At 40.0% G+C, this 25,111-nt stretch overlaps 1 protein-coding gene across 1 annotated transcript in view; it reads right to left on the reverse strand.

Moving 5' to 3' along the window:
• NFIA (nuclear factor I A) overlaps positions 1–25,111 on the reverse strand; it is a 167,028-nt gene that overhangs the window by 68,308 nt on the left and 73,609 nt on the right. Inside the window, exon 5 of the mRNA XM_072974322.1 lies at positions 5,935–6,063. Within this exon, the coding sequence (XP_072830423.1) occupies positions 5,935–6,063 (129 nt within the window). The remainder of the gene's footprint in view (positions 1–5,934; positions 6,064–25,111) is intronic.

The following is a 25,111-nucleotide window of genomic DNA, read 5'->3' on the forward strand; positions in this document are numbered from 1 at the left end:
TCTGAGGCCAGAATCCAAGCTTCTCTTGTTCATGCTATTCGGCAAGTGTTTGACAAATACTTGTGGAAAAACTTAATGGGTCCCCAGACACTCATGGGAGTCGACAAGCTGATTCTGATATTAAAAAAAAGCCAAACTGATTTCAAAAGTTGTTTCTAAAGTGACTTGCACCTACCAGAAACCCTGCATTTACCAGTAGCAAGGATTCATGGGCTCATAAAAAAGATCCAGTGATCTGTTTATGGTTGTTATTAAAAAAAAAAAACTAAGTGTGATAACAAGGGTTATGTCATGTTTATCAAAAGATCTAAATGGCCATGTTATGTCCTTGGCTCATAAAAGTGGTGAAAACAAACTAATTGTTTAAAAAAGTGCAGTTGATTTCTCCAAGTGGAGGAGAAAAAGGTAGAAACTGCTGATATGGTGGAAAAGGCACAGCCTTGGAGACTAGATTTCCAGACTTGGCTCTGACCAGCTCGGATTTCCCGCTTGTGAGAGTAATGGGAAACAGGTTGCTGACTGCTATCCAGCACATTTTTCCAGTATTTACCTACTTACAAAGCCCTAATTTTATACAGAGTGGCAATATGCTCAGCTAAAACAAAACAAAACAAACACACAACCCCCCCGATTTTCCAGCCTCCCTTGCAGCTAGAGGTGATCATATGGCATAGTTCTGATCATGCTGCGTAAGATTCTACACAAGCTGGCAGCATGAGCTGGCAGGTATTTACCTCCCTTGTCCTTTCCCTTCCTTCTGCTTGGAATGCAGATGTATGGCAGGAACGCAGTGGCTACACTGTAACCATGAGATCATAGCACAAGGAGGAAAACAACCCACTAAGGCATGGGTAAGAGAAGAAATCTCAATCTTTGATGGCATTTAGGTGCCTCCATGACAGTCCTGAATCACATTTGGATTTTCTGGTGGGGAGGTGGGTAACTAGGTTTATTTACTTATTCATCTCATGGAGGTACTGGGGATTGAACCCAAGACCTCGTGCATGCTAAGCATGTGCTCCACCACTGAGCGATACCCACCCCCCACATATTTGTTTTTATCTGAGAAAAATAGAACCTGCTTAGTCAGATTTTCAGTTACTTGCAGCCAAACGCATTCCTAGTGGATACACAGGATAAAGTAAGATTCCCAGAGCACTGTTCTGAAATTTTATGGCTCTAGATAAAGCTCAGTCAATGCTTATTTGCCAATTACTCTCAACCTCTGCTTCCTAATGTGTACAGTGCAGGCCCCTCTATGTTTCTCAATCCCTAAGGCACAGAGGTGCTTTACCTAGCACTGAGCATTTAAATTAAGTAAGTGTTATTCATTATCTTCTTGTTTCTGAAAACATCAAAGACTTTGGCCAGAAACATCAGTTTCAAGAAGAAAATCTTTTAAGGAATTCTAAAACACTGCTGATGAGTACGCCAAATAATTCTCAAAAGGAGCTAGGCCCTTTTAAATCACCATGCAAACCTACAACTCTTAAAAAGGAGAAAGGAAGAAAAAAGATTTTTTCCCCTATTATCATGAATAAGACAAATTGTCATGATTAAACACAGTAACTGTAATCATGTATAATGATGTACAAATGCCTTGACTGAACCTTAGTATCCTTCCCACTCCCTAGGACATTCCACAATACTTTAACCCCTTCACCTAATTTTAACTACGTAGGTAGCAAAGTAATATCTCCATCATACAGATGGCCAAACTGAGGCCACAAGGTTAAAAGATTTGTCAAAGCCACAAAGAAAGCCAATATCAGAGAGGAGATTCATTTAAAGAAATCACATGTCTCTACCTTCACAAGGTAAGTAGGAAAGTGATTACCAGCAGCATAAACTAAGAAAAACCATAGCTTTTAATAGCAAAGCCTTACTTACATAATCTTGCAAAAGCTTTCTTTGGATGAAAGGCCATGCATGGTTCTTCCTTAATTTGGACATTCCTTATGACAAAGTATTATAGAAATGATTACACATTTATCACCCTTAGTTCTTCTGCAGCAATGACAGCCTATTAGTTTCGGAGAAGGGATGAATGTCTCTTGTGTACCTTGAATGTGCAGCTTAAGTACTTTTTACTCATTCAAGCAATTTTTGAGCATAAAACCCACTGGATGAGACACAATGAAGATACCAAGAAGTGTGCATTGGAGATCCTTCCTCTTAGAGGTTTCATTTTAGCAGAGGGATGAGACATGCACACTGACCAACAAAGCGACACAAAGTCAGTGGACAGAATGTGCAGGCATGAAAGGCTCTGGGAGTCTGAGTTGTTGGGGATGATGGCGATTGGGTGGAGCTGAGCAGGTTTCATGGAGAACGTAGCACCAGAGCTAGTCTTGGGATGGGCAAGGTATGGAGAGGCAAAGGCAGTGGGACAGCATGAGACTGTCAAAGCCTGGATGGAAATGGGTAATTTAACTGTTGGCATGACCTGAATGCATATTCTCTTTCCAGGCACTGTGCTATTGACCGCAACACATGATTTCATCCACTCCTTGGATAATACAATTCTTCTGAGTCGAGATGAGGATCTATAGATGAGGAACCGGTGGCTCAGAGAAGTCAAGCTATGTGCCCCACCCACAGAGTTGGTAAAAGTGGTGGAGACAGGGTTCAAATGCCAGTCCATTCAACTCCCGAGTTTTTACACTCACCACTGTGCTGTGCTGCCTCCCTTCAAGGCCCTATTTCTTGCCTCTGCTTTGTAATCATCAAAGAGAGGTTCCCATTGCAAAAGGTGGCCACCACATTTCCAAACACAGCTAATTTCTGCAGTCAAAAGCAGGGCCATTGGGTTTTCAGTGAGGTGACCCTGCTTTGCTGTAGCTGTTAGAACACCACCCCCCTGGCCCGGGCACACCGAGGCAGCTGACACAGCTACCGCTTACCCACTGGTGTCTGTCTAGTCAGGCGCCCCCACGAGGAAGTGTAAGGAATTTTAGGGAAGGCAGCAGAAGTCTTGTAACCTGGGTGCTGCCCAGAGGACTGTACCATGTGACTCTGAACAAGAGTGCAGTAAACAGCCTCCCCAGAGCCCCAAGACCCTGATAAAGGACACACCTTTCTCTTCTTCCCAGCCCTTTTGAAGTTTGATCATCTGCCTGCATTCTCTAATGATATGCTGTTTCGGATTGGGGTAATGCCTTACAATAAATGGAATATATGAGATGAATTCTCCTTTATGTCCACATGTCACATTTATTCCACGCCGGCTCCCTTGGTCAGACTCTCCCTCTTTAAATCTGGCCTCATCTTCCTAAAACATCAACTCTTAGTCCCAGACTGTGATGTCATTCCAGGCATCAGCTTTCCAACTGGCTCAGAGATGAGTATGAGGGAAAATGATACCTAGAGCAGCAAGCACGTCTTAAATAGCAAGCACCTGGGTACCGGCCTTTTGCAAAGCCTTAGCCTGAGAGTCTTACGTGAGCCTGTCTCGACTCAGTGATTCTGACCACAAAGATGCCGCTGAAGTATTTCACCTCAGCTTCTCCACTTCCCTTCATCAGACCACCAAGGTGGGCAGGATGCAAGAAGAACTTCCCAGAAAGGAGAACTCAGGATGCTGGGAGCCATCTTGAATTCTGGCAAAAACTAAGAATCTTTGGTATTTCGTAATTCTTAACTTGGGCATCTTTCTCTTTTCCTCAGAAACAATTTTATGAGTATGAACAGGAGGCCAAAACTCACTTTTCTATAGGCTAAGGAGGTTCCCTCTGGTTCAATCCAGCGTGGGTCATTTTAGCAAACGTGACTGATTGTCTAGCATGAAGAAGCTCCCAATCATGACAGTGCTAGGGTCATTTTAATAATTTCTGGAACTACAGTTTTTAAGGGAAGACACATAGAAAGCACCCAGCATTTATAGAATAAACGATGACACAAGCATGCTGTTTTATGCTTCTCAAGCAGTCTCTACAAATATTGTTTTATTGTCATTTCTGGATCAGAATATGAGGTAGGGAGAAAAAAATTCACTCAAGAGTAATCCTGTCCCCATTTTATTGGTGAGGACATTAAAAAATTCAGAAGGTAAGTGGGAAGGAAAAGAGGCAGCCTAACCAACTGTCCTGACTGTGAGCAAATTGTGCTTCTTAGTCCTTCTTACCACGCCACACCACGATCCTGTCCTTTACTTGGAATGCCCTCCATTCGTGTAAGCCACTTTAAAAAAAATTAATTTTTTTTAAAGTGAAGTATAGTTGATTTCCAATGTTGTGTTATTTTTAATTTTTTTTAAATTGCACATAAGCAACTTTTGACTTCATCATTATCTACACTTTGAAATCTCCTTATTTGATATAAAGTGATAAGAAACAGCACATTCCACATCGTCTTCTAAACGCTTACATTCCTGTACTGGACTATACACTCTGTGAGGTCAGGAACCACTGAATTCCCAGCGTCTGTACAGCAACAGGCACTCAGTAATCCCTTGTTGAATGAAAGAATGAACTGGCCTCGTTTCCTCCTCTGAGCCCCTGCAGAAATGTCTGCTTTTAACATTCACTTAGCATTTAGAATATGTTAACTTGACCATAAAAAGATGAGAAACATCACATGCCTTTATCTCCTTGAGACCAAAAATCTTCTGACTAAAAGAGCTTCGTGTCTCTTTACTTCCCACCATGGTTTCAATGTTTAATGGATGTGGACTATGAGGATAATGTCATCACGCTGCCCCATTTAAAGAGACGCATTCTGGGACTTGCATAATCCCATTCAGACGAAGGTTTTCAAATTAGAAAAAAAATACATATATAGCCTCTCTGATTGTACCACACACATGCTCACACCCAAGTGAAATAATTCAGGATTTTGAGAAAGTTCTGTCAATCATCACAAGACGTTTAAAGTAAATTTTGGAGCAAGTAAAATTTCACAATTGTGGCTACAGAGATTGCTTCACACAATAATCTGAATACTTATTTTCTTCAATGTGATTTCTGCACGTGTGCACTGACCAGCCAGCCCTCTCCACGGCCATATTTCCCCGAGATGCACACAAGATTTAGATTTGTGGGACTAACACTGAGATTAATGCAAGAAATATCGGTTTCCCCAGGCGTACGTCAAAGTAGACAACAGATCATAACTTTCTAGGATGTTTTACGATATCAGCTGGTAGATCACAAACCTACCTAAGCGAAAATCTGACGGAAGAAAGCAAACATGGTTACAATTATTCATACTCCTACTGTGGGAGTTTCATAAACAAACTAATAAATATTTTCATCTCGCAATAAGATCAAGTCAAGTGATTTGCTGACATTCTCTTGAGGCTTAAAGCTTGTCTTTAATGTGAAATACAAATCATATTTCTTATGGACACGTTTTAATAATAAACTTAAAAGCACACAAGACAAAAATAATGCAAGCACTGCAATGAAAGCCAGACAAACGATCTACTACTTCAAAAGGAGTGAATGAAGGCGGCTCGTCAACATGGTGATGCAAAACAACCTCAACACGAAATGCCACATATTGAAATCAGGTTTCAAGGAAAGGGAATCAGTAGGGACGAGAGAAGGAAAATGAGCTATTGCCTGAAAACAGGTAACTGACTACACAAACATAAACAACTCTGACACACACACACACACATACACACACACACTTACACGCACGAGCACCTGTGCTCTTCTCGTACAACTTGGGGGACAGATTTGATTTTGCTTTCATTCAAATGACCTCCACCTCTTGGCAACATCCTCCCGGCAAAGAAACGGGAAAGGATCAGGGTTTGATGCCAAATCTCTTAGGTCCCTACAATTCCAAAGCAGTCCCCAAGGATAAGAAATGGGAACACTTACTGCCTTCAGGAGCACTACGGGGGAGTCCTCACTGTCTCACATTCTGCCACTCTGGTCCCAAGGTCCCGATCTAAACACAACCAGGGGTACGTGCGGGGCTGCTCACCTCTGGGTCCTGTAATGACAGGTCGGTGATGCTGTGTGAATGCCGTTCCCAAGGAAGAGGTCTGCGAAGGTGAGGGGCTGCTGAAACCAGACTTCTCCGACTTCTTCAGTGTGGTTGGAGATGGCATTCCTGGCAGGAAGGATGGATTGATAAGCACACTTTAATGCAAGGAACAACAGCGTATGCAACCTGAAAGATGAAACTTGAAAGAACTGAAAAAAGAAATCTACCTGTAAATGGAAAATGTGTTTTGAATCGGTTTGAATTTGTCATAGAAACAAACAGGTGATGGAATGGTCCCGTGATGTCAGCATATGATCCATTTCAACGTACTCTGCTACGTCACAGTCCATTTTGGGGTTACTGATCGTCTTTAACTAGAGAGTGCCACTTTCCCAGTGCGTCCTGAAAGTTGTTGTCTGGGCCTGTAGCCTCTGGGACCCTTCGTAAAGAAGGCAACAGAAGCACACAAAGACTTCATGTGCAATCATCTCATCCCACCAGTTACCTTACTTCAGCACCAAGGCACTTTCTCTGCATTTTACATAATTTAGCTATTTTAACATTTAAAAAACCCTCGCCAATGGTAACTCAGTTGCTCATCCAATGAATAATTTATAATAGAAAAAAAAGAAAAGGTAAAACATTAAATAAACCTTAAACGGTTAACTAAGGTATAACCAATGTAAAAAAATACTGTACAAGAATAATGACAACGGGATGATATTTAATGACGTGGAATAAAGACACGGAAAGCAATTACAAAATAGGATATGACACTATGGTGCCATTTTAAAATGTATTTCTATGTACAGAGAAAGAACTGGAAAGAAATATGCATAAACTAGAATAGTAGTTCTCTCTGCGTGTTGGATTCGAGTGATTTTCATTGCCGCTTTCTGCTTGTTTTTCCTATGCTGAACATATATTATTTTTATGTTAAGCAAATACAATAAAAGCTTGCTTTTAAAAATAGTATTTTTACTAGAGCCTAAGATTTTCATAGCATTTCCAGCATACGAAATGCTTTGGGAAGAAAATAATGGGAAAACGGTCCCTTGTAATTACCTCATGTGTAATGTTCTCAGCAACCACAATGACACACACAACTGGAGGCATCTATCAGTTTGGTAGGGTGCCAATTAAAACAATGAAAACTTGGATATAAAAATAAAGGAAATGACTCCTAGTCTCCACATCACAGGACAAATCTGGGCTCTCTTAAGCTGGCAGCATAAATCTGGTCTAAATTCATGTCAAAAGAATCAAATCTCATTTTACTTATATGTGTGTATATATATGTACACACACACGTTATGTTCTGTCTATGACCAGAGAATTATTTAGACGAACTGGAAACATAAGTAATAAAAATAATAATGATATCAGCATGCAACTGTTATTAAGTAGCTGCTAAGTGTCATGCACTATTCCAAGCACTTTGCAGGTAGAGATCCGCTCAGAAATTTAGTTAGTTTGGACTATATCTACACATATCTTTGTTATTTCTGACCACAGACTTCCTTAATGATTTTCTACAAGACAACCTTTGAGTGTGACTGCGGATTCTCTGAGGACAGACACCAGGTCTGCTTTGCCCTCCTCTACTTTCAGGCTGTCTAATAAAGGCTCTAGAACACATCAAAAGATATGTAAATTATGTGTACAGTTCTTGGCTTTATCTGTGGTTTTACTAACAGCTCCTTGGACAGAGTAAAACTTGGGATTTTGACCCCAAGAAAGAAACAAATTGCACATCGGTAAGCACATTTGCATAGTCAGATGTAAGGACAACACGAAGCGGTGTGTGATTTCACAGGAACTTGACAAATCCAGATCAGATCCGTTCTAGATCAGTATCTATGTGATCTGAGTTAGAAACAAGTCACTAAGTGACTTCAGCTATATTTGTTTGCTCTCTGAATCAGTAACCAAAGTCACACCATGCCAATGTCCTAACATCATTAGAATGTATTGAGATTTTGGATCAACATTCAAACATTCACTGCAAGTAACCTAACCTAAGGTATCATCAATGTAATTATATCAAAGAAGAGATTTCAAATTAAAATACGAAAGGGAAGAAATAAAAAGCTTCCAAATGTAGACATATCTCCTAATTCACTCAAACCTCTTCTGCACAAATTTTTAGGCTTCTAGCTAGTCCACTGATCTAAACTCAGTCAAATGCCTGAATTATGTGTCATGCAACAGAAATAGAATAGAAAATGAAAATGTCAAAACTTTTAAGATGGCAGAATTTTTTTCAGATGATGGAATTGATGATGAAATGTGTTATCTGAACTAATCTTATTAAAGAAAGCAAATGGTTGGACTCAGGGAAGAGTTGTCACTTCTTTGAAAAGTTCATGTTTTCCAACCCATGCCATACTGCAGAAATGTTGACAAGACTTAAACCCACCATTTCCTCTTTTAAAAGGGGGAAGTGTAAGTTAAATTTAGGCAATAAGCATCAAAGTGATCAAGCTGGTAAATGGGTTCAAAATGAGCAAAATTCAAATCCTCTTTGAAAGGGTTAAAGAGAAAAGAAATACTGTCTGCATACAAGAACAAGCCAAACTTTGTATAATCTTCTAAATTTATCACAGTCAAGTAACATGAACCTCAAGGCTGTCATGAATCTCAAAATTACTTTGTATTTTCAATTTGTAGACTTGTACTGAGCATGTTTCTTTACTATATACTTTAATATTTTCACCATATGCATAATTATGCTTTGGCTAATTTGCTTCATACACTTAATTGACCAGAGGAAATTTCAACATGCTAGTCAACTGTTTTATGTTAAAAGTAAGAGAACATGAATCTTTGCTTTTATTTTTGAAACCAAATTTGGTTTCTGTATGATATTTTAAAAATAAACTCCTTGTCAAAATTTCTTTTTCCAAGTAGCTGTGCACAACTGTTACACAATTACTGCACAGATTAATGACTGACTGGCTTCCTCTTAATTAATCAAAACTTCAATTTCACTGTATTTTTTAGAAGTATCAGATTTAAAAAAAAAGATTATAAAGTAATGCTACCCATTTTTCTGGAACAAACAAAATATTGCTTCAAAATTCTTTTCAATACGTAAAAATAAAGAACTCTCCAGAATGAGAAGCAGAAATTTAGCATAATGTTTTGTTTCAATGGGACATTCCCACCTGTTGATTGCTGTAAAAAAACTCAATGATGATAAACAGAATAGGAGATGAATTTCAAGAAGCACTTTGCTTGTTGTTGGTTTTCTAACCATTAGACTTTCTGAATTTCTCTCCACTTAGCCATTTTTTTAAAGCTATCTGAGTCATTTCAAATAGGTGGACACAGGCAAACATGCATGAAATTCTAGTCATTCAGTGACCCTGATCCCTGGAGGCAGTTGTGAGTGAGAACCTTGAAAGTACAGGCCAAATACAGCATTCACAAAGATTCTGTTAGCCTCATCATTAATATTTGTGGTAGTCAGAATTCTAAGACAGTCCCTAGGTTCCTGGCCTCTGGGGTACATACTTGTATAATCCCCTCCCCTTGAAGGTGGGCAGTACCTGTGAATAAAATGGATGTCATTCTTGTGAGTAGGTTGTTATATGGAAAAGGGGAAGGAACTTTTGTGAATGTAATTAAGGTTCTTAATCAGGTGACTTTGAATTAAGTAAAGGGCTGTTATCCTGGGTGGGCCTGACCCAATCAGGTGTGGTCCTTCCACAGAAGGATTGCTAGTCAAAGTGATCCTCCTCCTGGCTTTGAAGAAGTAAGCTGCCATGTTGTAAAAGAGCCTGTGAGAGTGCCACATGGCAAGGAACAGTAGGGGCCTCTATGGCCTAAGCTGGGCTGCGGCTGACTGACAGCTTTAAGAAAGCTGGGACCTTAATCTTAAAGCTACAAGAAACTAATTTCTACCAACAATCACAAGAGTGTGCAAGAAAACTCAGAGCTCCAGAAAGGAATGTAGTCTGGACAAAATTCTGATTGCAGCCTTGTGAGACCCTGAGCAGAGGCACCAGCTAAGCTGTGCCAGGACTCTTAACTCATGAAACTGTGAGATAATAAATGTGCGTTGTTTTAAGCTAAGTTTGTGGTAATTTGTTATACAGCAATACAAACTAACACGATGCTCAAGATTATCATTTATGCTAGGAATATGTGTATTAAAGATGCCTCTTGTGCACTAGAATTAATCTCTAGAATTCTAGAAGTTTCTATTATTTTTAGCAAATCTGTCCTACGTTGTGAGATTTTCCATTAGCCTACACTAACCCAGAGAAAATGGTAAGACACTTTCTTAGACAAGAGGCTGATAAGCAGCAATTTCCAATGGCGTAAACACTTCTGAAAATTTCTATTGCCTCCTGATCCTTTCAAGGAATATCAGTAATAAAAAGAGATTGAAAGATATTAAAAAAAACTCAAAAATAATTCTTGGGGTCTCCTATAAAAAATCAAGGGTTTTGGGGGTGTCTTTTTGCTGCAACCTGATGTAACAGAAAGAATATACACGGAAAAAAATCATCATTAATTTCAACTCCCCTTCTCTCCCAAATTATATTTGCCAAACACTTTGACCAAGAACTTTACAGTGACAATTTTGAAGCAAATCCTACAGGAATGGGAAGGAAGTACGATGCTGTTCTTTGCTTGAGAAAGCCTCTTAAAGGGGATATTTCTAAGAGTCAATGGAGCTACAATATTAATGGGAAGGGGAGAAGAAGGGAGAGATCACAATAAGCCATAATTATTCTAGTGACAATGGAACCAACATGCTGGATTTTCAAAGAGGAGGTGACAAGTCAGGGTTAGTGCTTACTGTGTTAGGGGACTTTTATTCAAAAACCCGCTGTCCCGTGAAAATGACCCGTGGTTAATGCTGCTCAGGACAGCAGACCTTATCGTGTCTGTCGTAGGAGTTTGGGTGATGTAATTCAAGTTGTCAGAGAAGATTTAACTGGGGTACGTTTCTTTCTTCAAAGTAGCAAAGTCAAGAACAGAAAGGTTAGTTTCACTACCGTTCATTTATAGTCACAATCTGTTTGGGAGAAACTCTGGAAACCAGCAAACTCTGCACTTTCATTTTAAAATCCAATATATACGCAGGTTAGAGAGGACCACAAAATGCCATTTAAGTTCAGCTGTTCATGTTTGACTTCAGACATTCTCTTGTTCACTGTCATGGTAGAATTCCCCACGGCCTAGCTTTACTGCTTTACCAGGACAACTCTTACACCAAATGTCAATGCTATTGGAAGTCTTCATCCACTTAGTGGCCTCAAGAGAGCCAGGAGGCCACTAAAGAGATGGTCTTCAAATTTCTACATACTGATCATTTCCAAAACACAGACTGAGAATAAGAAAAGCCATAAATTATGGAGGACCTACTGTGTGCCATGTACTTAACAAATAATCTTAAACCCTTACATTTTCATCTCAGGAAGGGATTATTATCCAGCCAACCTATAACTTAATGTCACAGAAACTAGATATTGAGGATGTCAAGCAACTTGCTCACGGTCATACAGCTATGAAGTGGCATTTCCGACCCACGTCTCTCTGGTTCCAAAGCTTGTATATTTTGCAAAATATCACACTCCCTCATGTAGTTTCCCTTGTATCCTACAATAATAGTGTCCTATTCAAGTCAACAAAATGTATTTATAGTTGAAGTTTCTAATATGGTTACCCAAAGGAAAAATTCAAAGAAAGGTTATTATCAGCTGCAAAAGAAGAATTATGTAAAAAATACAAATGACTCTGAAGTACAGTACTAAGAACAATCTTGTCCTATATACCAAAGGTTTTTCTTGGCCTTGTAGGATCAGTTAGGAATTTATTAAACATACTGAGTGTATTATCAGCAGTTCTAACACAGAACCTCCAAACGATAAATATCGCACAGAGTTGGAAGTCTTCTAATAGCTAATGACTTAAAGATCTTAAACTGTAAAAGAGTAAATACATACATTTAATATTACAGTAGGCCTCTTGCCCATTCAAGTTGCTCTCTCTATACCCTCCCGCAAACAGAAGCTCACAAAACTGATGGGAGGTTAAGAAACAGGGACTGTGGGTGTGGGCGACGCTTTCATGAAATGAGTCTGCAGAGGGAGCCCGACAATTAGGGGAGTAGCTATAGGGGATGGAAGGAAACAAAGCAGAGCTTTCTGAAGATGGGAGACAGTACAGAGAGCTGGCCTGCTGGTGGGAATGTCCAGCAGGTGGGCAGAAGGCAATGCCTCAGAGAGAGTAACGAGGGAGCAAAGTCCTGGAGCAGGTGAGAGGCCACACAGTTACTCCGCGGAGGAGCCAAGACTTGCCGCCAGCGAGCTGCAGCTACTCCTCCTTTCAGTGTACTACTCCGCCAGGATGCCCACTTCTGAAAAAAGTTCCCACTATTTACACGATGAGCTGGTTTAAAACAGAGCTTCGTAATGGCACGTAAATACTCGCCTTCAGCCTAAGTGATGAGCTCACTGCTATCCTGGCTGTTCTGTCTGCATTCGGGCCTTTGGAGCCATCCCCTCCAACACACACACACCTCCAGTCTAAGTGAGGGGAATGGATGCGCCAGTCATGTCTGTCAGACTGTCGTGGTGTCAGCATACATTTCGGCGCCGTTCCTCCAGCACAGGATGAACGCGGAGTCCCAGTACTACATTCTGCAAGTCATCTACCACCAGTGAATTTGTGCTCAGACTCATCTCTTCCAGATGCTACGTGATGCCCCACTCTCTAGCGGCCCCCCGGGCGAGAACAGGGCCGTTCTAGGGCCATTTCAGCTGAACCTGATGATGAGATCATCTCCAACCGGGATGCTAAATAAAGGCTATGATTGGACAGATTAATCCCACAGTTAAAGGGCCATTCTGTTCCTGCGGGTCTCAATACACGCTGTGCGACAGGGGGAGGCAGTTCACGATACTGTACTCATCTTAGACTTTTGTCCTGATGATAAAATCCATTAGGGATCATTCTAATGTAATTTATTATGATTAACACACTCAACAATAAGAAAAAAAAGGTAAAACATTCAGACTATTTCGACTTTAAACCTTTTTCAGTGAATAAAAAAATGTTTTAAAGTCATTTTTAAGATGGAGAGAATAAAAGGAAAGTTAATACAGCTTCTGAGGTTTATCCTTCTTACTCTATATGCAACCACTTCAAACGAGCTAAAAGGACCCCCCAAAGAATTACCACATCATAAAGAAATTCAGGTAATTTAAAAGGCTTGGACACAAGCGATTTCTTCAATTTCTTTAAAAAAAAATGGGAGCATGGAGTCAAAATTATATGGATTATTCAGAAGAAAAGAAATGATGTGTTCTCTAATGTATTCCAAATGTTCATTTGTGAGTGAAAATTTACAACCAGAGAGAGTCAAGTATAGACACAAGGAAAATGTCATATGAAAAATCTGGTTCCTGGGCCAACAATCAAGTCTCCTGACTTTTTAGGGGATTTCCTCTCCTTCCAGGGTAAATACAGACACCCTAGTGTCAGGAATAAAATTTTAAAATTGCATTTCATGCTCCGTATACTTAGGAGTTGGAGAGTCCCTTACCCATCCCACCTTCCCCCCAACCATCTCAATCTCCCCTGTGTTCAGGGGAAGGACTTACTTTGGCATAGCAATTACACACATCCACAGAGGACTGAGAATGAAGATGACACTACTGAGAAAACCAAATTATTTTCTTTGCATGCAAAACAAATACAGTATAATATAGCACAATGTTTTATTCATTCTGCCTAGATACCCAGATGCAAAGTAAAAAACTCAATCATACATATGTTCGGTTTATATCTGCCCTGTCCAATATGGTAGCTACTAGCCACATGTGGTTACTTAAATTTAAATTAATTAAAATTAAATGAATTTAAAAATTCAGTTGCTCAGCAGAGCCACATTCCAAGTGCTCAGTAGCCATATCTGGCTAGTCGTTACAGTACTGGACAGTGCATATTTAGAACATTTGCATCATTGCAGAAAGTTATGTTGGACAGCTGCAGTCTATATGCCGCAAAATAACTTATTTGTTCCTGCTGTAGAACATGAGGTAAATCTTACTTTTATAATTTTTTTCAGCATGTTTAGCCCTCTTTTAAGTTGCAAAAGCAAAACGTATGCACAAATACAGAATTGTACAAAGGGGAAAAGACAAAAAAGCTCTTTCCTCTTTATCTCCAACAAGCTGGGGGCAACCCAATGCTCAAGGCTGGTAAATATCCTTACAGTACTTTTCTCCACCTACAAATTCATTTAGATGATGTGAAGTGAAGTGCTTATTAAAATACGTTCACTTTTGTCAGTTAAAACATGGTTGAAAGCTTGGCGTTTAAGGTTCCTATTGGTAGAATTTAATTTGTAGGAGATGCGTAGTTTGTGATGCTCCAAGCTTGGGATATGCCTGCACTGGAATCCATGAGTCCTAATGGATTCCTTGGATACAGACAGAGCACCCACCACTTTATTTAAAGCAAAATCTGAAACTGATGGGAACATTTCTTAGGGGAAAAAAGAAATATAATTTTAGGTCTCTTCAAATTGCTTGAACTGTGAAATCAAGTAATGAACACTAGAAAAGGTTCTGTCAGCTAGAATCTCAGCTTAGTGTAGTCAGCATTTTCTTGCTAAACCTTATTATGGCAAAGCATTTGATTTTTCATCTCTGCACTCTGTTCATCCCCACAAATAAACTGCTTTGACCTCCACCTGTTACTTAGTGAAATCTGCCTTCCATCCTTCAATAACCCCATTCTTTGCCTTCAAAGGCCTTTGAGTCAGTGAGAAAGTGGGAGGTTAGAGCCGTGTGATGAACTGAGCGGGTACCACTTTGTAACTATGCAGTAGTTCACAGTTCAGGCAAGAAGGTACAGAGCAAAAGGAAAGGGATTTTGTTTTTTTTAAAGGCAATGCCTTTGGATACTGGAAAGGCGCAACACATTTCATCATTTTAATATGAAATCTTTTACAGAAAGAGGTTCTCTCTTGAGCTCTTATTTAATGCAGAAAACTTTTTCTGGCTTTTTCCTTATAAGAAAACTTCTGTAAAAGAGCCATGCCATCATTTCAGAGAGACGAGCCAATAGGTCATTTCAAAGCTCAAAAATACTTCAAGTATGTTTGTTATTCAGCTATTTGGCAAAACAAAATGAACCACTAACCTCAAATGCAGCTTTGTGGATGCAAAAGGCCCACACAATTATCCAGATGGCCAACAAGCACATTAAAAGATGCTCAGTGTCACTAATTGTTAGAGAAATGCAAATCAAAACTATAATGAGGTATCACCTCACACTAGTCAGAATGGCCATCATTAAAAAGTCCACAAATGATAAATACTGGAGAGGGTGTGGAGAAAAAGGAACCTTCCTACACTGTTATTAGGAATGTAATTTGGTGCAGCCACTATGGAAACAGTATGGAGATTCCTCAAAAAACTAAAAATAGACTTACCATATGATCCAGCAATCCTACTCCAGGGCATATATCCGGAGGAAAATATAATTCAAAAAAACGCATGCACCCCAATGTTCACAGCAGCACTGTTTATAATAGTGAAGACATGGAAACAACCCAGATGTCCATCAACAGATGAATGGATAAAGAAGATGTGGTATATATACAATGGAACACTACTCAGCCATAAAAAAGAATAAAATAATGTCATCTGCAGCAACATGGATGGAACTGGAGATTGTCATTCCACGTGAAGTAAGCCAGAAAGAAAAACACCATATGATATTGCTTACACGTGGAATCCAAAAAAAAGGACACAAATGAACTTATCTACAAAACAGAAACAGACTCACAGACACAGAGAACAAACTTATGGTTACCAGAGGTTAAAGAGGGTGGGAAGGGATAAATGGGGAATTCGAAATTTGCACCTCTTGGGGAGTGATAGAAATGTTAGCTATTCTGATTGTGGTAATGGTTTCATTGGTGTATACATCTATCAAAATTCATCAAATTCTACATCTGAAATATGTGTAATTTACTGCGCAGGAATCACACCGCAATAAAGGTGTGAAAATCACACCGCAATAAAGGTTAAGAAAAAACACTATAAAACAAATGAAAATATAAAATGAAAAGGAACTAACTCTGCACGACTCCATGAGTCATTTTCTGAAGCAAGCTGACACATAAGAAAAGGTATTCTGTGTGCAGTGCACTTCTGATGAACGCTACACTCAGCCAGTCGGCATCTGGTGTAACGTTGAACACTTACCTGAGAGGGGTTAGCAGTGCCTCCGCTCACTGTCATTCTTTGTGACAACATAATGATAGATCCGTTTACCTCTGAGAGCAGTGATTAAAAACCGTGCTGTTTTCTTAACTGTCTTCATATCTTGGAAATATTTTATTAAAAATTACTCATCTAACATGAAGGGTAAATTGCTTGGCAAAGTTTTCTTCTATCAATTAAGTAAATGAATTAGTTCCATTCAGTCATAGCCTTATCGAGTGTCTTATGCAAGTTTGGTGAAACTTGATCACCATAACACTTTCATATTGGAGTTAATGATTCACCCTTTTTTCTCCTTGTCTGATTTGTCCAAATCTTAAAGTTTGGTTTTCACGGAAACTAAAAACTGCTCAGGCCGACATTTTCTCTGGAGTCATGATTTAACACTTCCCCTTCATATTCACACCTTTTTTTGGAACCCAGCACAAGGATCCAATTTTATACAGACAGCTCCTCACGGGCCAATCAGAATGGGCTGCCAGCAAGATACCATCGTCTGCAGCTTTTTCTACTAGGACACAACTTTACCCAGGGCCTATTAGGAAAAAGTCTTTACACAAGACAAAAACAAAAAGGCACACCACCTCGGACCCTACAAGTAGGCTGGCTACCCCCAAACCAAAGGACTATTTCCACACGTGTCTAAATAGACAAAACTAGGTTCCTCTCTTTTTTTTTCTTCCACTTACCAACCCTCAAATCACAACTGCCACAACTGAATGTGAGAAACAGCCAGATTTGTGTATTGAATGTAAGTTGCTGAACCTCTCCCACAAGGGAGAGTTTATTTTTCTGGCTTTGGTCAACTTACAACAACCATCAATTAGTCCAAGGGGCAGATAATGACATTTACAACAAATTATATCTCTGCAAAAGTCTCCAAATGTGTGGCCAGGATATAAATTTATGTGACCCAATGTAATAATTATGTGTTACAAAGATTTTTTTTTAAACAAAAGCCATGTTAAGGCTTCAGTGCCAATGGACAAACTCATAAAAATATCAAGCACATCAAAAGGAGAAAAATGACCAGTTAAGTCTCTTGAGGATATGATTTCTTTACTAAAGAAAAAAAAAATCAAGAAATCACCCCCTGGAAAAAAGAACTCTGAAAATTAGAAGCAGGTGTCACTGCTCTGAAGTGATAAATATCAAAGAATAGTGGGCCCTGAAAAGCACTCCAGTGCATCCCATACTACTTTTAATCCTCACATGTGTATTTTAGCATTAGAACATGAAGTACTGCTTATGTGAGTCCCTGAAGAACGCTAAAACACGAGACACGTTGCACAGCCATTTTGATAAACCATTTCTTCTCTCAGGTTCACGAAATGGCTGAAAGGCAGATGGCAAATTCTGACTGGCATGGAGTCCTGAGTAATCATGACATCCTCAAATCCATTCATCTTGGAAGCTAATCACAGGGAAAGGATGTCTGGGTTGGGATAGCTAACGCTGCAGAATAATCTGGTCCTGCAGAGGACGCTTCAGATTAGAAATGGATATTGGGTTGCCATTCCGTGAATTTCCAATCACTTGAGGGCGTTTCCAACGATGCAAATGGAAATATGTTACTTCTCATTAGATCTAAAGTGGAGAATCCCTAGAGGTTGGAAAGTTTCTTCAGAATGAAGGACAATAAGATGTTTGCGTCACATTAAAATCCGGAAGAGCTGGAGTATCATCCGAATGAACATCCACAGCTGTCTGTGAAGCCGTTCTCCACAGGGGCTGAAGGCGCTGGACCACCGCACAAGAGTTCCTCACTCCAGACAGACCAGAGAACCAGGAACCAAAGCCACCCAGTGTTTAAAAATCCAAAAGTGTTTAAAAATCCAAAAGGTTTTAATTGTTCTGAAAGGGAGATCATTAATATTTTACTCTGAAGAGGCAAGTTGAGTAACTGTATTTAAGTGAGTTCAAGTTATTCCATCATGGTTTAATAGTTCATCGAGTTTAAGAGATGCTTCGAAATAAAATGACTCTTTTATTCCTTAAGTTTTCTCCTATTACTCTGTAATTCAGTGCTGGAGAGAACCCTCTCCGTTTTAGTACTCGGTGTGTTGTTCAGGAACCCATCAGGAAACAGTCCCTGATCTACTACGTCGGTGTGCGCATTTCTCATAATCTGCTAGGATGTAATTCACCCATCATCTCGAAATGGGTGCCATGTCTTTGATTAATTGATGAGATTATGATGTATTTGAAATCCGTGGGTGGATAGAGTTGGATAAATAGGCATTATTGTAATCCTCTGCCCAGCAGGAAGGCCATTGGGATGTGTACCGCCACGTCAGAAACTGTGGCTCAGCACGGGCAGAAAAGCTATTACTCCTGAGACCCGCGTGCACTTAAGGACTTCTCTCTTCCTTCTCTCCCGCATGCCCCATAGAAAGCCCTTTCATTCTGGAGTATTAACAAATGATTTTATTAAAAACACTGATGGCCAAAAATAGAACTGTACTCCCATATAAACTGGCGATGTTATTCTTGATTATTTAACATTTAAATAGAATCATCAGTCAGAAAAAAACAGAAACAGATGAGAGAGGGAAGGAAGTCTGCAAACAGTATTATTAGTGATCGGAATCATTTTTACAAGTTGAATATATATGTACATACACACATTATATCTATACATATATAGCTACATTCATAAAAATGTATATAGATAGCTTAGAACAATGTATGGCCCGCAGTAAGTGCTCAGTAAATATTAGCTCTCCTTAATAAAACACAAATTTTCAGCAGCATTCCAATGACAAAATCCAAGTAAATTTATCTTTTATTGTTAATCAGCATGTGGTATTATTTATGCCTAGGAAATATCTACACTGTGTTCATAGAATAGAAAGAGGAAGTAAGAACATTATTTAAAGAAGTATTTTTTCTCTTTATATCGAAGTTAAAACTACCTTCTGTTTGAGTTCTACAAATATTTATTAATATGTAGTAGATAAATAAAATGCACTAAATCTAGGAAAATCAACACAGGAAATTCTTAGGTAAGTCTGATTCTCTCTCTCTCTCTCTTTTGTTTCTCTTCTTCCAAGTATATTTTCTGGTTATTTTTACCTTTAGTGAATTTAATCTCAATTCAGAATAATTTTATTTCCTCTAAGTAAACATTTGCTTAGATTCTGCCCAATGTCATTATCTACAAGTCAGAACACTGTTTTAGGAAAGGGTTACGTCCACAGATGCGGAAAGATATATCTTTTGCTGGAGTAGGAGGGCAATGCCCTGTGCACTTCCTGAGGGATTCCTAGCACATCAGCATTCTACCTGCTTCTTAGAGATAAAGAAAGAAAAGAGTCGGACAGCATGAAAGGGAAGGAACAGGGACCAGCGTTCACTGATGCTCCTTTAATAACGGAATGGCTGATGCATCTGCTCTTTCACACAGTTACAGTGGAGGATGACGGTCTAAGCTAGCGAACCAGCTCCTAGCCCACATGCTGCTTGGCACCCTCGATACCTCCTAGAACTGGGCGCTGGTTTAACCAGTTACCCCTCCTTCCTTCACTGGGCTGGAAGGTTTGTCTTGTCTGTTTTCATATGCCCTCTACCACCTTGCACAGTGCTTTGTATATATAACAGACACAGACACGTGTAATAGGTTTTCAATTTAATTTCACAATACCTTAAACTCACATAGTACTTCAGAATTTGGAAAAAAAAGGGTAGCCAAGATCTGTATGAAGTTTACAAGTATACTTTACATATATTAAAAACACTCCTATGTCGAGGGCCACACGCAGTAGCTTGAACACAGCTGGTGCTTAATAAGTGGTAGCTCCTGTTTCTATTATCATCTCATTTGACTCTTTAAAGCTATGAGGTAGGAAGGCCAGGCTGTTGCAGGGAATCCAATGTTTACACATGAGGAAATGAAAATTTGGAGAAGGAGGCTGCTAAAAATCTCAGGCTTGTTCATGACGGAGGACGAGAATTGGAGGCTTTTGTTTCTTTATCTGTACTTTCTTCTCTTTATAATACACACTATTTCTCTCTTATTTTCTCCCTCCCTAGCAAGCCTATGAAGCTTGTCATGGCTGGAATGAAACTGGCCTTCAAGCTTCTCCCTACAACGTGCTAAATGAGGCCACACGATGAGCCAGCACTCTGCTTCCTAAGCCACGGGGACAGTGCGGAAGGCGGGTGACAGGAACAGGGGAGGGAGGAAGAGTTCGCATGCAAACCTAAGGTAGAAGATACACATTCTCCCCTTTCTTCCCTCTGGAATATTTACACAGCTTCATTTTCAAACACTAAATAAAAAAATGTGGAGACTTGGGTGATGTATTTACTCAGCCAAGACCAGCTGAAATGCAGCATCTGTTTTCCTGGGAGCTTCCATATTCACCAAATCGAGCATCTGGGTTCCCGGAGGCCAGTGGGGCTGTCCTCATCCCGTCCACAAATGTCTGCAGTGCTCTGCTCCCTCAGGGCTTCGTCCTCCTCAAAGGACAATATGAGACATGCGTGGTCCCCGCCTGATCATTTCTTTACTTATTCAACACATCGTGATTGAATGGTCACCATGTGCCAGGTGCTGCATGCAGCAGCCTTCAGGAATGCAACGGTCATTTTTTCGGACCGTGCTTTACCATGTACATGGATCAGACAAACACACATCCACGTGGAGGCAGCGTATGTGCACGTATATGAGGGGAGTATTTCTTTTCTACTAGGTAACCTTGTAGACTCCAACTGGAACAGGTTGTTTTAGCCTTCTTTTTTGACTTAAAAAAACAGCCTTGATAAAGAAGATACGGACATTTTTGAAGAGTAGTTGAGAGTGCTCCTTTTGTAATAAAGCTCTCCTGTTCCTGTCATAACCCTTTATTTGGATGAGATTTCTCTGCTAAAGGAGGGTCACTAAGGAGCAGCCCCTTGTCAGTGTGCTGGGGCTCCCTGGTGCACGAGCCTCTAATGAGCAGGTGCCAATACTAAAGAGACCATGGGAGACAATGCTGTCGCTTAATGACGATTTCCCACTGCTCCAGAAATGCAGAAGAAAAGCCAGGACATTGATCCAATGGCGGTGTTCTGTAACAGCGACTATTCCTGTTACAGCGGGAGGTTGTGGGAGATTTCATCACTCTCCCTAATACGTGTCAGTGCGGCCGAGCGTCCGTGATCAATGTACTGTTGTTACCAGTCTGCTGCCTTTCTCTTGGCGTTGATAATAGGCCTCCTCCTATGTGTCTCAGCTATAAGGTTAAGTTGGTAAACTTCCCCAACTCCTACAACCGATGAATGGCGGTCAAATTAGGACCAGCAGAGCTGGAAATCCAAGTGAACTTAATATGGAGTATTGAAAAATGCAACGAACTAACGTAAGTCTGCAAAATCCAACTGTGCTCCTAGCAGTTGTGACACTGAACTCTGGCTCTAAATGTCCTGGGCTGCTGGTTGATTGGATCTTTACTAAATATTCTCCCACAAATGCCTTTAAAAATTATTTCTTGACTTAATAATTGTGATAAGAAGAGACAGCATGCTATTTCAGTGCTTGATTTCGACCTTCAAAAATGAGGACTGTAAGCCTTTGGGAAGACATCCATCTCTGAAAGGTTTTAAGAAAAGAACTAAAACTAAACTTACTACTTAACCAAATTTGACTCACCTTTTCACTGAGCTGTTTAGAACTTCTGGCATCTTGGCTAATGCAATTGTGCCTGCTAATAAGGTTTTGCAATCACAAAAGAATTGAAGGCATGCTAGAATTTTGAATATTTTTCTACAGGAGAAAATTTAAGGAGCAAGAGGCTCCTGTTTTCAAACACAGAACTAAATTTCATGAAATTCCAGGAAATGAAAAAGTCCTATAATTTCATGTTTTTTTCACAATAAAAATTATCTTTATCACCTGTGCTGAAACTGACTGACATGTATATGCTCAATGCAGGTGTGGTCTCATGCGGAGGACGTGGTGTAACGCAGTAATCCATGAAGCTCACTGCACTCCTGGATGAGTCAATTCTGGGGGCATAGACAGCCTGAAAATTTTCACTAGACAGCCACAAGGCTGCCATGCCACTTAGCAAGAAACCTATATGAAGAACACTTAAATTTATATATACTGATTGAAAGGCTGAGAGACATTATGTCTCATTTTCAAGTGTGTGAATGTTTCTCATTTGGGTTCCAATGGAGACCCAGTTTCATTGCCTCCTGTTGAGGACAGTGTCCCTAATTCTACAGTCAGATTGAACAACTTTCTTCTCTTACCCCTACAGCACTTAATCCCACCAGCTTTCAACCACCAATAGCTGGGTAAGGTCTGTCTCCCTCAATAATCCTAATGGTATCTCACACAATTAGAGAAACTTAATTTTAACAAAGGGCTTTGGCACTTGGAATCGAAGTTCAAGTTTATCCCTGATTGTCGTAACTTTGTGACAGCGATGGGGCAGAAACAACACTTCCCATCTGACTGACAACTAAGGAAATCTGGATTGCCCTGAAGATAGGGACTGGATGGGGTCATCAGTGTATCTACTCTATACTTAGTAAAATTCAATGACGTGACTTGAATTACACTGGTTGGAAGATGAGAGAGATGAGAAAATTTTCTTTCTCTTCCTGAGGTATCTAAACATTGTGTGAATCACTGCGTGAGGGTACCATCTTCTCTGATCTGAGTGTAAGTAGTTTAGATTGAAGGCTTTTCTACTTAAAGCAGGGAGAAAGGTTGGGGAGCATGACATTGAAAGTTCAGGTTGCCTGCAGACAAGGCAAGGATGGAGTGGTGAGAGACCACACGAAGGAACAGTCAAGGCAGGAGCCTACATCGGTGTTTTTCAATCCCTAATGTGAATAAACATCACCCAGAGATCTTGTTAAAAATCTGTAGGTCTGGGTAGGACCTGAGAGTCTGTATTTTTTTTTTTTTTTTTTGGCAGAGGGTGCTGGTAATTAGGTTCATTTATTTATTTTAATGGAGGTAGTGGGGATTGAACCTAGGACTTGCGCATGCTAAGCCCACACTGCCACTGAGCTATACCCTCCCCCCCTGAGATTCTGTATTTCCAATAAGCTCCCAGCTGATGCCATATTGCTGGTCCTCGGAGCACACTTTGAGTAGCAAGATTAGATCTCATAGCGTCTCATGAGTGTTCCTTATGCTTGTATAAGAGGAAATTTCATATAGAAATCAGAAAATTTTCAGACATACATCAGGAAGTTTACATAAAACATTCAACAAAAGATTCACTATTGGGATTCTTGATGTAGAGCTTGTGGTAACGAATTACCTTTTTATTTTTTTAAAGAAAACAATATTATCTTAAAAAACACTAAAGTATTATCTTTAACAAAAGGTTTGATTTACTTAAAGGAATACCCTTTCAGGCGAAGGAGGGACACTTGTAATAAAATCTGATATACTATCACTTGTCAGTGGGGCCCGTGGTCTAGCCTTTGCAATTGTTTTGCTTACTACTTGTTAATAATTGGATTTGACTGAATAACAGCCTACAGATTGAGAATATAGTAAACATCCATTCTGAGAGAATTACTGGTGGCAAATTCTGCTTTCAGATTTATGGAAAGCACCCAAATTCCCTGCTTTACAGGCCACATTCATTCACTCAGTCAATATTTATTGAGTACCTATTATGCGCCAGACAGTGTCACAGATGCTGGGGGTTCAGCCGTGGAAAAGACAGCCTGGGCCCTGCACTCACAGAGGGTACATTCTAGATGCAGAGCACAGATGATGACAGGAGACAGTGGCATGAAGGAAGGAGAGCAGGGGTATGCGTTATAGGCCGATGGAAGAGAAACAGCAGCTATCTTTGCTCCCCGGAAGCCTCTCTGACGAGGTATTGTTTGAACAAAGCTCTGAATGCTGAGGATTATTTGATTTTATGGGCAAAAAGTGATAGACACTTCACTTTGTTGACAGTTAATACTGTCTGTTCACATAGTGTGTCCTACGTGTATTTAATGAGCCCACACTCCTCCCTTGGCCTGGGTGCATGACAAGGGTTTGGGATAAAGGAAGTGCGGGATGTTTCAGATCTTTCTGATGAGTAATTGTTAATTTTTCATTATGATGTTTTAAATTTCAATACAAGCCCAGGACATGGGACCTTAAAATACAAGCATAAATGTCAACAGTAAAAAAAGTCACTGGGTACAGGAGACAAAACTTAAACTCTGAAATCAGATTTAGGTTGCAATTTGGATATGGGATCCACAGGTTTACTATCCGTGTGGCCCTGGCCAAGTCACCTAACCTTTTATAATGCTACAGAGGCGAGCTCATTCTACTTGCATAATTTAGGGCAATTAAAAAAAAAAGGTGGTACACAGGAGGCCTCAAACAATAGCAACTATAGTCTTTACTGTATTTATGAAAGCACCGTACACTGACCCAGTGTAGGCGCCAGCCTGTGGGTGTCCTTCCTATTTATTTGCATTATTGGTTTCTCTGCAATTTTTCACTTGTACAGATAAACAAGAGTTGATGGTATGTGCATTTTCGCTTGATAGAATTTCATAGGACTCATTTCATCAGTGCATGATTAGCTTCAAAGCTTCGAATCTAACCCAGTTTTGAGATAACTGGGGAAGGACACTAAGTGGAGGGAACAAACGCGGCATTGTACGAGAAGCAGAAGTCAGCTCGAGGTTGTCTGATGTTTTTACACTAACATCATCTTTAATCTCCTATGCCCCTTCTTCCCAGATAGTAAGCGCTGTGCACTAAAAGTGCTGAGATAAACTAATGGGGAACAGGATACTACAAAAGACATTTGAAAGAGCCCAAGTAATTTACTGCATGTCTGGTTTGTTTTACTTTCTAAAGCTTTCCTGTTGCTCCAGGAAATTTGTCTCTTCTGGCAACCTTCGGCCCTCTTTTGGCCGGGGAGTCCCGAAAAAGCATACGAGGGCAGGTAAACAGATGC

This window comes from Vicugna pacos, chromosome 13, assembly GCF_048564905.1.
Source record: "Vicugna pacos chromosome 13, VicPac4, whole genome shotgun sequence".
Taxonomy (NCBI): domain Eukaryota; kingdom Metazoa; phylum Chordata; class Mammalia; order Artiodactyla; family Camelidae; genus Vicugna; species Vicugna pacos.